Source organism: Leopardus geoffroyi, chromosome C1, assembly GCF_018350155.1.
Source record: "Leopardus geoffroyi isolate Oge1 chromosome C1, O.geoffroyi_Oge1_pat1.0, whole genome shotgun sequence".
Taxonomy (NCBI): domain Eukaryota; kingdom Metazoa; phylum Chordata; class Mammalia; order Carnivora; family Felidae; genus Leopardus; species Leopardus geoffroyi.
The window spans coordinates 41,193,825-41,206,800 of record NC_059328.1 but is presented as its reverse complement, the minus strand read 5'-3'; the positions used below and the strand labels follow the sequence as shown (position 1 = coordinate 41,206,800).

At 41.2% G+C, this 12,976-nt stretch overlaps 2 protein-coding genes and 1 long non-coding RNA gene across 7 annotated transcripts in view; 2 read left to right on the top strand and 1 right to left on the bottom strand.

Moving 5' to 3' along the window:
* EPS15 (epidermal growth factor receptor pathway substrate 15) overlaps positions 1–2,050 on the top strand; it is a 148,452-nt gene extending 146,402 nt beyond the window's left edge. For all 4 annotated transcript variants that reach the window (XM_045477343.1, XM_045477346.1, XM_045477342.1 and 1 more), the window contains one exon: positions 438–2,050. In XM_045477343.1, the coding sequence (XP_045333299.1) occupies positions 438–584 (147 nt within the window). In that variant the 3' untranslated portion in view covers positions 585–2,050. The remainder of the gene's footprint in view (positions 1–437) is intronic.
* Positions 2,051–4,412: 2,362 nt separating this feature from the next.
* On the bottom strand, positions 4,413–12,440 carry LOC123597876. Its single transcript, XR_006712298.1, has 3 exons — positions 12,331–12,440; positions 11,902–12,029; positions 4,413–4,444 (listed from the first exon to the last, which is right to left on the bottom strand). It is a non-coding gene; the product is annotated as an uncharacterized LOC123597876 (long non-coding RNA).
* Positions 12,362–12,976, top strand: part of TTC39A (tetratricopeptide repeat domain 39A) — a 55,493-nt gene continuing 54,878 nt past the window's right edge. For both annotated transcript variants that reach the window (XM_045477328.1, XM_045477327.1), the window contains exon 1: positions 12,362–12,764. In XM_045477328.1, the coding sequence (XP_045333284.1) occupies positions 12,487–12,764 (278 nt within the window). In that variant the 5' untranslated portion in view covers positions 12,362–12,486. The remainder of the gene's footprint in view (positions 12,765–12,976) is intronic.

Here is a 12,976-nt window from a genome sequence, read left to right as displayed (position 1 = left end):
TTCTTGCTACATAGTTTTTCTGTACATGAGAGCAAGGGTAAGGTAGGAAATCATCAGTAGGATTAAGTTGAAATGATTGATCATGTGAGGATGCTCCCTGAGGTTGAAGTAATTAGTGTTTTGCATTACATTAAAAGGCTAGCCTACCTGTTTGTAAATGTCCTAATTCACCTTAAGCATTTCTACTTTTTAAAAGTGTTTTAATATTTAGTTTTATAGACTTTCTATCAGTAGACTGTAATAACTTTTAAAATTAAACCACATTTAATAACTGGTAAAACTGTGTTTTCAGGGAAAAAAAATTAACAGGTAGCAAATAAGACTATTCCCAGAGTCCTTGCAGGTGAAACAAGTATTTAATGTCCTTTGTAACAACTGTTTTCCTTCTTTTTGTTTGTTTTACTCATTAACTTGTTTATACGTCTTTTAAATGGCAGTATCCCTCTGAAGAAGATATGATCGAATGGGCCAAGAGGGAAAGTGAGAGAGAGGAAGAGCAGAGGCTTGCCCGATTGAATCAGCAAGAGCAGGAAGACTTAGAACTGGCTATTGCACTCAGCAAATCTGAGATATCAGAAGCATGAAGAATTCTCCTGTCCTTTGTCAACCATACAGTATTCTTCTTCCTGAATACTGAAGCTCTTTACAGTGTGTATGAAAACTACCTATGAGCATGGGAATACAAAAGGTTTGCAATTCCTGTAAATGTGACAAAAGTTTGTTTTGGTTTTTTGTTTTTGTTTCTTACTCCATTTCAGATTTGTCTTTTTTTTTTTTTTTCTTTCCACCTATAAAAGCAGTAACCCAGTCAGACAACTTCACCTACACCCCTATTCTGGTGTGCATTTACTGTGAGCTTTTGCCTGCCTGTGCTTTTACTTGTAAAGCTAGAGTACCCAAGCTTCTGCCTTCTGGAATATACAGAAATAGTTTCATCCCTGTGCTACCCTTGTTCTGTAGTTACTCTGATGATAGCCAGTGGGGTTCTTAAAGTTTGCAGTACTCTTCTCTGATTTGAATGGTTGAGGGAGGGGAAGGGAAAGAACATCCTATTTCTTTTATGATAGTGAAAATTGGCTAGTTTAAAGTATATGTTTGTATTTCCTTATAATTAATACCGTTCAATTTGTTTTTTATAGACAAGGAAAAATATTTTGCGTAAATTGACTCCACTATTGAAAAAGGAATGCTTTAGATTGAACCATTACAGCTTCAGATTCAATCTTGTCCTAAATAAAAATGTTAAAGCCTCATGTGTGAAATATACTTTTAAAAAAATTTCTCTGGATTTAAAGAATTTTAGATGAACAGATTACCTCTCCATAATTTTAAGTACTAGATAGTGGAGAAAACCGTATCACTTAAAGTATCCTCATCAGTATAAGGTAGGCAAAAATCTTAACATGGCAGCCATTCTGCCATTGGTATGGCACTGTCCTCCTTAGTTCATGGTAGGTTTATTTTTGTACTTTGCAGAAGAAACTTTAGCAAGCTAGAACTGGAAGGTACTTTAAATTTTTGTATACATATATTTTTGTTTCCTTTAATGAAGGCTCACTTACTTGAACTGTAAAAACTTCCACTGAATACAAATGAGAAGTGACATGTATTAAATCATATTGTTGTTTTTTGTCCATCTTTGTGGTTTAAAATAGTTAATTCTCTTCCTGGGTTTGTTTGTTTGTTTGTTTGTTTTTTAACCTATAAAATTGGCAGGCTAGCAAAAAAAATCTTTTTTTTTTAATTGGGAGAGAAGAGACCTACCAAATTGTCAAAGGTCTTCATGTGTTAAAAGCCTGTCTCCTGTAAAACTGACCTAGCAGACAAGCTGAATTTGAAATAGACTGTGGTGTAGGCTGTAAATTGTAGAATAACCTTAGTTTTCTTTTAACATCAGTAATTGACTTAGATAATGTATTGAATACCAAGATGAAAAATGCACCTACAAACTAAAAATCTCTGTGGTCACCAAGTCAAGGTGGTATTGATCTGTGTTAATCAGAGTAACTTATTGCCTAGCCTATGAATAAATTCCAAAATATCCAATTCATTTTATCTTGAAATGGTGCTTTTTTTTTCTCTCCACACACAATTTAAAACAAACTTAAACCACATTCTTGCACTGCTTTTTTCTACTTTTATAAATTGAAACATTTCAGCATAGAAGTTATACATATGAAGCAAGGGCTGACTCATAATCGTAAATCTTTAATTTTGATAAACTAATCCAGTGACCTAAGGATATACTACAAAAGTTGATTGAGAGGGTAGTGTTGGGAGTTGTTAGGTAGTGGTTTTGGGGGTTTTTTTCCTTCCCCTTAAACTTCAGGAAAAAGGTAAGTTGACTTGAATAACCTTCTTTTGCACTGGGAAAATGAACAGATGTTTGAAATGCTTTTAAAATATTTTTTTTAATTAAAAAGCCACTCTGGAAAATATTAAATATCTGTAACTTATAAACACCAACTTTCGATGTAATAAATGTACCCTAACCTTATCCTTATGTTTGTTTAACTGGATTACATAGATTCTTATCTTTTGTTAAAATATGTATACTCAGTGGGCCAATATAATATTAAAGTATGTATATATATTATCTACATATGTGTGTGTGTGTGTGTGTGTGTGTGTGTGTGTGTGTGTGTGTGTATATATATATATATATATATATATATATATCTCTCACTCCATGCTCACTTGTAGAAAATGAATGTCTTAGAGTCATTTGTGATTACATTTTATGTCGTTGACTCTGGCTGCAGAGCCTGTGCTTTAAAAGGACAGATAAGTATTCCTGAGAGCTAAGTGGCACTACTTACAAAGTTTTAACCATCTTCCACATACTTGTTCAAATTTATTTGGGCTCTCTATAGACTTTTCTCTTATGTTTCAAACTTCCAAACTGTAGCCTGTAATTATGAGAACAATAAACTTTAAGTAATAATAAAGCATACTATCCATATATCCTATTTGAAATGGAGTTTTGCAGTTCTCTGTTATGTCCTTGCTGTGTCCAAGGAGGGGTAGGTATACAGTCAGCACTGATTAATATGTGTAAAGTGCTTGATGCGGTACCTGGTATAGAGTAAATACTCAATAAATATCAACTACTATTTTTAGTTATCATGTCCTGTTTTGGTGAAAGAAAGATAGGAAATGTGTATGCATAGGGACAGTGCCTGAAACATACATGGCTTTGTGTATATTTGTTGAATGAGGATTTGTGACCTGGACCCTAGGACGGCACCGTGACATAAAAAATTCATGCAGTCCTGGGATTGAATCCCTAGTCTGCCAGTTTGGAGAAAGATATCTTTGAGAAACTTACTTAGCCTCCCTGAGCCTCATTTTCGTTATGTAAATGAATATTGTAATACTTGACTCATAGGATTTTTCTGAAGGATTTCACTTTAGCAGCTTTTTAATGTTACTTACTTTAATTAAAGTCAGCCATGTTATTATTGGTAGTGAAAGTAGCTATTGGTCTCCTTGTGATGGCAATGTGAGAGTGGAGTATGGCAGGACAGGCATTTAAAAAGTTTCTTTCCCTCTTTGACCAAGGTTTTTGGTTTTTTTTTGTTTTTTGTTTTGTTTTGTTTTGTTTTGTTTTGTTTTGTTTTGTTTTGTTTTTAAGAGAGAGAGAGAGCACGCGAGAGCACGCATGTGGGGGAGGACAGAGGGAGCGGGGAAAAAGAATCTTAAGTAGTCTCCACACCCAGCACAGAGCCTGACGTGGGGTTCGATCTCACTACCCTCGTGACCATAAGATCGTGACCGGAACCAAAATCAAGAATCGGACGCTTAACCTACTGAGCCATCCAGGTGCCCTTCTTTGACCAAGTTTTAGTTGAAAGGTGTGTAGCCGAAACTGTAACCAAAGGGGAGGCATCATGCTTCCAGAAAAATCTAAAAGAAAAGTATTGCAGGCAACAGTAGTAACTATTGGATCGTGCTCTAAAGGTGGAGAGATTTCAACAGTTGTAAAAGTTGGAGAGAAAGTTCTTCTTCCAGAATAATGGAGGCACCAGAGCAGTTCTAGATGATAAGGATTACTTTTTATTTAAAGATGGTGACATTCTCGGAAAGTATGTAGACTGAAATAAGTCATTATTGAAATGATTTGCAGGTGAAGCTGCCCATTCCACTGAAGTTCTGGAATCTTTCATCATATAAATAATTTCCATGTCGGGGCGCCTGGGTGGCGCAGTCGGTTAAGCGTCCGACTTCAGCCAGGTCACGATCTCGCGGTCCGTGAGTTCGAGCCCCGCGTCGGGCTCTGGGCTGATGGCTCAGAGCCTGGAGCCTGTTTCCGATTCTGTGTCTCCCTCTCTCTCTGTCCCTCCCCCATTCATGCTCTGTCTCAAAAATAAATAAAATGTTAAAAAAAAAAAAAATTAAAAAAAAAAATAATTTCCATGTCTCTTTTATAATAAACTGATTATATCTTTAAAAAAAAGGAAAGTGGGGCGCCTGGGTGGCGCAGTCGGTTAAGCGTCCGACTTCAGCCAGGTCACGATCTCGCGGTCCGTGAGTTCGAGCCCCGCGTCGGGCTCTGGGCGATGGCTCAGAGCCTGGAGCCTGTTTCCAATTCTGTGTCTCCCTCTCTCTCTGCCCCTCCCCCGTTCATGCTCTCTCTCTGTCCCAAAAATAAATAAACGTTGAAAAAAAAAAAATTTTAAAAGAAAAAAAAAAAGGAAAGAAAAAGCCATTGGTTATTGAATACATGTTGAGTGTGAAGCACTATACTAAGCATTTTATCTGTGTTTTCTTGTTTAATTTTACAACAGCCTTAAGTAGTACTATTATCATCCTCTATTTGAAATGGGTAAACTGAGGCTCAAAAAAATTAAAACAAGTAGATTTACCAGGATTTGAACTCTGGTCTGTCTAATTCTAAAACATGATACTCTTTTCGGTTTACCATGCTTTGTCTTTGTGTGAAAAAGTTTGCTTATAGGAAATACCAAGAACAGGACATGATAAAATAATAACAACAAATAACATATTAATCTCCAGGCTGAATCCTTAGTGTTTTACATATATTAATTCATTTAATCCTCACAATAACAGTAACTCTGTAATGTAAACATAGTAATAATTATTATTGTCCCCATTGTATAGAAGAGATGCCCCACTAAGCCATGGTTGTGTACCTAGTAAGTGGCAGAGTTGGCCACTTTTGAACTCAGGAATCTGGCACCAGAGTTTTAACCACTATTTGCTATTTCTTTTAAAGGTGAGAAGCCAGAGGAGAAATATCATAAATAGAATAATCCATGTAATATCTGCTCTTGATTAATGAAATAGACCTACTACATAGCACATGGCATCTCAAAGACATTTTCCAATTCATTCTCATACTTAATCCTTACAAAGATTTAGAATAGTTTCTGACCCATGAAGGCACTCAACCATTGTTAGTTGTTAATATTACCATAAGTGATAAATAAGTACATAGGGGAGATGGTCAATGTTGCTTTTATTAAAGAAATACAAATTTTAAAATCACAAAGGTAGCAACAATGAAAAGTAATTTATCAGTACTTGCAAAGCTCTGAAAAATGCATAAAATGGTAGGCAAAGAATAGTTTTTGAAGAATTTGCTGCACAAAGGGATGAGGCATTCTGGGCAGAGGCGATGACTACATATAAAAGACAAAGTGAGGGCACCTGGGTGGCTCAATCCAACTCTTGATTTCGGCTCAGGTCATGATCCCAGGGTTGTGGGATTGAGCCCAGTGTCAGGCTCTGCGCTGAGCATGGAGCCTGCTTAACATTCTCTCCCTGTCTCCCTCTGCCTTGCTCCCCTGCTTGCATGCACATGCTCTTTACCTCTCTTGCCCTTTCGCTCTCTCTCGCTCTCAAGAAAGAAAGAAAAAGACAAAGGGGTAGGACATGGTATAGTGTGCTAGCAAGTAGCAGGTATCAAAGTAATTCACTGTGGCTAGAGTTTAGGTCTGTGGGCAAAGAGTGAAGTATTTGTATGTAAGAAAGATCTTATTGGTGGTGACTTGGAGGATTGCTTTACGGGGAAATCAGGCAAGGCAAGAAGAGCAGGTGAAGGTTGCTGGCATCATTCAGGTGAGATGGTAAGGAGCTAAAATGTGGCTATGGCTGAGGCCTGAGAGATGGGGACCAATTAATTTAGGAGAATTAGCAGGCCTTCAAGGCTGATTAGATGTATATGTTGAGTGAAAGGAGTGGTTCACAAACTTTGCAAGCACCAGGATCACCTGGAGGGCTTATTAAAATACAGATTGCAACCCTATCTGAGTTTTTCTGATTTCAGTAGGTCTAGAGTTGGACCCAAGAATTTGAATTTCTAACAAGTTCCCAGATGATGTTAAAGTTGCTGGCCCAGGGAACCTAACTCTGAGAACCACTGGAGTAGAGGCTAACTTCCAAGCCTCTGTTCTGCAAGTTTTATTAAATCTACTAATTTAGTTTGCCATGCTGTTGCACCTTGTCATTCTATACTTGACTTATGGATTCTGTTTCATAGTGTAAAGCACTTCCATTCTTTTTTGTGGATAGAGTTATTTAAAAAAAATTATTGGAAGCTAACAACACTTAACTATTTGCCAGTACTATTTGAAGCACTTTATATATAATGGTTCCTTTTATTCTCCATAACAGTCCTTTAAGTTCGGTACTGTTATTTCTAGTTTAAAGACAAGGTACAAAAAGGTTAAATAACTTGTCTAAGATCCAGAACTAAAAAGTGCCCAAGCTAGGATTCTAATCCAGGCAGTCTGACTCCAGAATCCATCCTCAATCACTCTGTTCTGCTGAAAAAACCTTATATTAAGACATTTCTGATGCATAGATCTATAGTGTACCTCTTACTGGCAGAAATCCCTAAATGTCTGAGTGTTGGAAACGTACAGTGAGAAAATCAGTCATTCCATTCACCTTTTGCTAAGGTGTATTGTGTTCCAAGTGCTGTGCTGGGCTAGGAACACAGAAGACTCTTATGAGGGCCTTGCCATCAGTGGTGATACAATAGGAGGGATAAACATCTTCTCTTGATTAATTCCACAACATTACACACTGAGGATTATAATAGGAATGCCGGGACACCCAGAGGAAGGAGAGAATAGTTCTAGCCCAGATGATCCGGGAAGTCTTCCCAGAGGAAGTATTCTACTTCTAGCATTGGTAAAAACAGATGGTGACTAGAAACTTTTAAAAAGTATAGCTCTCACAAGGCCGTACTTGTTGACGTTAGGGCTCTGTTGACTGAAAAATCCTGGCAGTCTCCCAGGAGACCTCTTAAGCAGCATTTATTAATTAGTGAATTCAGCGTGGCCCAAGGTCTGCCCTTCAAGTTTAGAAACTTGATTTTCGTCAGTAAAACAGAGCTCCCATTAAGCAAGTTCACAGGGACTACTGTAGAGACCAGAATGTCAGTTTTCAGCAAAAGTTGCCACAGGGCTTAGAACACCCACAATTGGTTGAACAAGACTTCCCTCTTGCCGGTGGTGCCAAGATGCCTCCTGCCTCTGAAGCTCCTCTCTCTCTGCAGCCAGGGCTGCCTGGGCCATCTGATGAACACATTTTTTAGATTAATATGTTTAATCAGGTTACAGTCTGGTTTGGCTGGTTGAGTAGCTATAGCTAGTCTCTCTTTGAGTTGACTTTGCATATCTTTGCTTTCATCCATTGTATGTGGACTCTATAGCTTAACTCCTCCTGAGGCTGACTTTCCCCAATTTGAGTTCTTAGTGAAGCATCTCCCTGGGGCTTTGATTACACATTTTCATTGATTATATTATTTATTGTGTGTATATATGCCAGGCCTTCTCCCTGACCCATCCTCCTCCAAGCCATCAACATGCCCTAACCATTCTGCCTTTTATATATTTCTCAAATCTATCCTCTCCATCCGCAGTTGGATCTCCACTGTTCAGACCTTCATCATCTTTCTTGTAGACTTTGCCAAAACCTAATCTCCTTGCCACTAATCTCTGTTGTTCTCTTTTCTGTTTCCAAACCATCCTCTATGCTGCAGTCAGATTCCTGTAGAATCAAAATCCAAAATCTGCCCCTACCACTCCTACAATAAAGCATGACGCTGATTCCCATCACACTCAGGTTAAAATCCTAATCCCTTAGGAGGCTTTTTCTTCATAACCTTAATTTCTGATTGGTATTTGATCACTAATGGCTTGAACATGTAAGCTGTTTTTTCCCCCTTAAACAAATCTTGAGAAAATGCTGCTTGAAGGAAATAAAGGCACCTGCAATCAGATTATGGAGTAATGGGATCCTTTTGAAATGTGCTTAATTTTATACTCTCTAACTTGGTGTTTTGCAAGCAACTGGTGATACATTAGTTGGGTTGTGAAATCAGTTTAGTGAATCAAGCAGCATGGAAAAAAAATGTAAAGAATAGTATAGTACCAATAATCACTTTCAATAGTTACCAATTCATATCCAATCTAATTTTATCTATATTCCTGTCCACTTGCCTCTCAAGTTATTTTTTTCCTCTCATGTTATTTTGAAGCAAATCTTATACTTCATTTGTAAATTTTTCAGAATTTTAAGATCATCATTTTTAAAATTGTGAAATAGAATTTGTTATTGAATATGCACTGGGTCACAAGATAAAATGTTTATCACTGATTTTTTAACATCTCTCTTCAAATAAGAAAGGTAAGTAGGTACTAATGTTATGTATTCAGGTTAATAATACAGATTATCTCATGGAGGGGAAGGTGTGTCTTTGCAGAAAGACCCCACCTGTTTTTCTTCCCCACCCCAGTAAGTATATACAGACTGTATTCAGCTGCCCAATACGTAAGGGCTTAGTTTCAGCCTCTCCTGTTTGCTCTGGAGTCCCAACTTGAGAGGACTGAGTTATTTTGTGGAAAGGAAAAGGAATAAGGAAAAGTAGCTGATAGTTATTGAGGAGCTTCTCTGAGTCTAGCACTAAGGCTCTTAACATATATAACCCTATTTAATCCTCAAAACACTTCTAACAGAAAGAAAACTTGAGGGGCGCCTGGGTGGCGCAGTCGGTTAAGCGTCCGACTTCAGCCAGGTCACGATCTCGCGGTCCGTGAGTTCGAGCCCCGCGTCGGGCTCTGGGCTGATGGCTCAGAGCCTGGAGCCTGTTTCCGATTCTGTGTCTCCCTCTCTCTCTGCCCCTCCCCCGTTCATGCTCTGTCTCTCTCTGTCCCAAAAATAAATAAACGTTGAAAAAAAAAATTTTTTTTAAAAAAAAGAAAGAAAACTTGAGTTTATAGAGAGATGGAAATAACTTAGCAATGACCACCCTCCCTGCCCCAGCCCAACCCGGTCTAGTAGAGACCAAGCCAGGTTCCAGCCCAGGTGCCTTGATTCTGAGACCTGCTTTTCCACTACCAGGCTGCCTTTTGTATGCCTGGCCTTAAAGGCAGCCCTTTGGACCTAAGTGGTAACAAAGATCAAACACAGTAAACCTGGGCCCTAAACAGGAACTGATGTTCTCAAAGAAAACCCTGATTCATCACAGCTTTCTGAGAAAGTTCCTGGCCTTGTAGAAAGAATCCAGATCTCCGAGTCTTATGAACATGAGTCTAAATTCTGGCCTTATCATTTTCTGTGTGACTGTGGGTATACTTCTTAACCTCTCAGATAACAGTTTCTGTGAGTTTCTGTGAGGATTAAAGATGATGGATATGAAGTCTTTATTCCTTTGACATGGCAGATATTCACTAACAGCTGTCATGTCTGTGTTTAGGAAGACAGAAAAGGTAATGATGCACTTTAGGAAAAATGTGTAACCATGGTTAAATTAAAGGGAATAAACTTCAGTATAACTGAACAGTTTATTGACACGGAACACTTCATTCTTCATGGATTGTGAATAAAACTGTTACATAGTAGGAGGTGCACATAACACACACTACGTGTTTGGCACTATTCTGTTTTGTTTGCATTAACTCAATTAGTCCTCACAACAAGCCTTGTGCTAGGTGCTTTTCTTATCCCCATTTTACACAGTCCCCATTTCAGATGAGAAAACTGAAGCAGAGAGAGAGGTTAAGTAACTTTCCTGAATCGATACTCAGCTGTCAAGTGGTGAAGCCAAAATTCTAACTCAGGCATTCTGGCTCCAGAGCAAGAGAAAGAATAAAACCTGCTCTACCTTGGGGTTGTTATGAGATTCAAAATCAGATAAGCTTTGGGAAAGTGATTCACAAATGCCGAGTGCATTCTAAGAGCTTGTATGGCAGGCCGACTGGGGCTGGGGGTTAAGATATAGACTCAAGGGTGACTGCTTGGGTTAAATCCTCACTCTGCCACCTGATTAGCCTTTTTGACTTTGAGAAGATTACTTATTACCCTGCCTCATTTTCTCAACTGTAAAAATTGGGATTGTAAAAGGAAATACTTGATAGGGTTGTTCTGAGGATAAAATGAGCTGGTACATCTGAAAAGTTTAGAATAATGCCTAAGATACTTCTAGACAACTGATGGTGATGATGACGACGATGAAGAAGATGATGATGGTGGCAAAGAGGAAGAGGAAGGAAAAGGTGAAGAGGAAGAACAGGAAACAAGCCTTGAAGTTTGAGACCACTGGGATTGAATCCTAGCTCCTTGACTTGATCTCAGGAACATTTCTTAACTTCAGACTCAAATATTCTCAAAACAGAGTTGTCTGAGTTAGAGGTAGGGTATGTAAAGGTCCTCAGCATAGTGCCTCCCACAGAGTAGAAACTATAAATATTAGTTCCTTCTTCATTTACTCTGCTCTGAGCACCTACTAGTGTAGCAGTGGTGCCAGCATCCATGCAACACACAGAGGTGAGATATTCTCTGTATTTTCAGCTAGAAATCTGAAGAGTAAAACTGGTCATTGATAACTAACATAAGGATTAAAGAATACGTAGTGCTAAATGCTGTGAAAGAGACAGGTACAAATGTAACCTCCAAAAAGGAGAGGTTCCTCCACTGAGGAGATACAGGTGGGCTTCCTGGAGGAAGTAATATTGCCTGTGGGCACAGAGGCTGGGTGGGACTTTAATTCTAAATGGAATTTGACTGGGCTCTGGGCCTATTATAGGAGGCCAGGCTTTTGAGGCCTTGTGATATTCATCCTTGTGAGCCCAGAAGGAAGTTGGCCATCTGTAATTCCCAATGCTGCCAAACTGGGCAAGGCCCTGTGGGCTGAGGGATTTGGGCCTCTAGGTGGATGTAACTGGAATTTCAAGATCCGGAAGCTCTAGCTTTGTGGTCAGATAGGCAGCATTCTCTGGCCCTTGTTGATCTGCCAAGACCATGACATGAATTCTCAGAGAAAGGGGGAAAGGTCGTGTTTTCTCTTCTACCAAGGAAGATTGAGAGAAACTGCCCTGATAATCCTTGAGGCTTCTGCCCTCTGCCCAGGTCTCCCTCTCCATTGCCCAGCCCACGTGCAACCACAGGTGGGGTTGGGGGGCCAGCAGCAGATAAAGCAGACAGACCTGGATGTAAGACCTAGCTCCACAGCTTAGTTTCAGGGAAGTCCATTTTCCCCTCTGAACCCCAGTTTAATCAACTGTAAAATGGGAGTAAGTATTTAATAAGATGAAATTAAATGAGAACTTGTGTAAAAACACCTGGCTTAGGGCTTGGCACATTAGAGAAGGGCTCAGACTTGTCAGAATCAGTCACCATTTAGTAGATACATGATTTGTGTTGCACAAGTGCCTGCAATACAAACCCAAGCCAAAGGGAGACAGAAATGGTCCCTCAGCCACCCTGCCCCATCCTGTTTTCAACCTCCATCCTCTCACAGGAAAGTCTCCAGGGACCTTTGAATCCATCCTTCATGCTGGACTTACAGTGATCCTCCTCAAGACACCCTGCTCCTAGTCCTTAGCTGAGTCTCTTGTGGAAGCCTGCTGGACTGCACTGTCAGGGGCTCACCTTGCTCCAGAGCAGATTCATCTACTGGATAAAGGGAAAATTTTGCAGGCCCCTCGCTGGCGCAGTACAGCATGCCACTTTTGATCCCAGAGTGATGAGTTCAAGCCCCACTTTGGGTGTAGAGCTTACTTTAAAAAATAAAGTGAAAATTTTAAATGCGCATAACCAAAGACAAAATACGCGGTTTCAAAGAAAGTTTGTACTGGAGACAGGCCGTGGCTCCTTCTCTTTCCCACACCTCCCATGGGGGCTCTGGGAAGCAGAAGTCTGTGCACAGCCTCCTGTCCCAGTGCCTTGCTTGCCAGCAGCCTCCACTCCCAGGCCAGGCAGCTACTACCTACCTCCCTGCTCCCCTACCTGCCACTCCTACAGTCCCAACCCGCCCCCCACCCCATTCACGTAGAGCCCTGGCAATGCAGACTTCTGTACTTAAGCAGAAGGGAAAGGCGTTGGTGACATCATCGCCCCTCGGTTCAGTGGACTGGCTTCAGACTGGGATTGGAGAGGTCTGGTGTATATTATGTTCTAGTGCTGTCACTGGCCCTCTATGTAGCCCTGGGCCTCAGTTTCTCCTTGTGACTAACGATGGGTCTCGACGGCTCTGGACGAGAGTGGGCTTGCCCTGGGACCCCAGGTCCGCTCAGGGAACACCGACGTCCTTGCGGGGCTGGGAGGCGCTGGGCCGCGGCGGGGAGGAGCCGCCGGTCCGGCCCCGCCCGCCGGGTCCAGGTGCTGCCGCTGGAGCCGCCGCTACTGCCCACGCCGCCACGAGGGGCCGCCCGCGCCGCGGTCCGAATCCGGCCCGCGTCCATGGCCTTTCTGACCGCCTGGAAGGGGGCGGCCTCCGGGAAGAACGACCGCAGGTAGTAGGCAGGGGCGGGGACTCGGCGGGAGGCGCGCCTGGGACAGAGGGGCGGCGGGCGACAGCCGACGGGAGGGACGGCTGTGGGGGTACAACTGGAGACCGCAACGCGCTGGCTGCTGGGCGCGGGGTAACGGCCGGAGGGCCAGGGAGGGGCAGCCCAGCGCCTCTCACACCCTCACGTGCCCGCTGCTCGCGTGTCGTGGCCCCCAG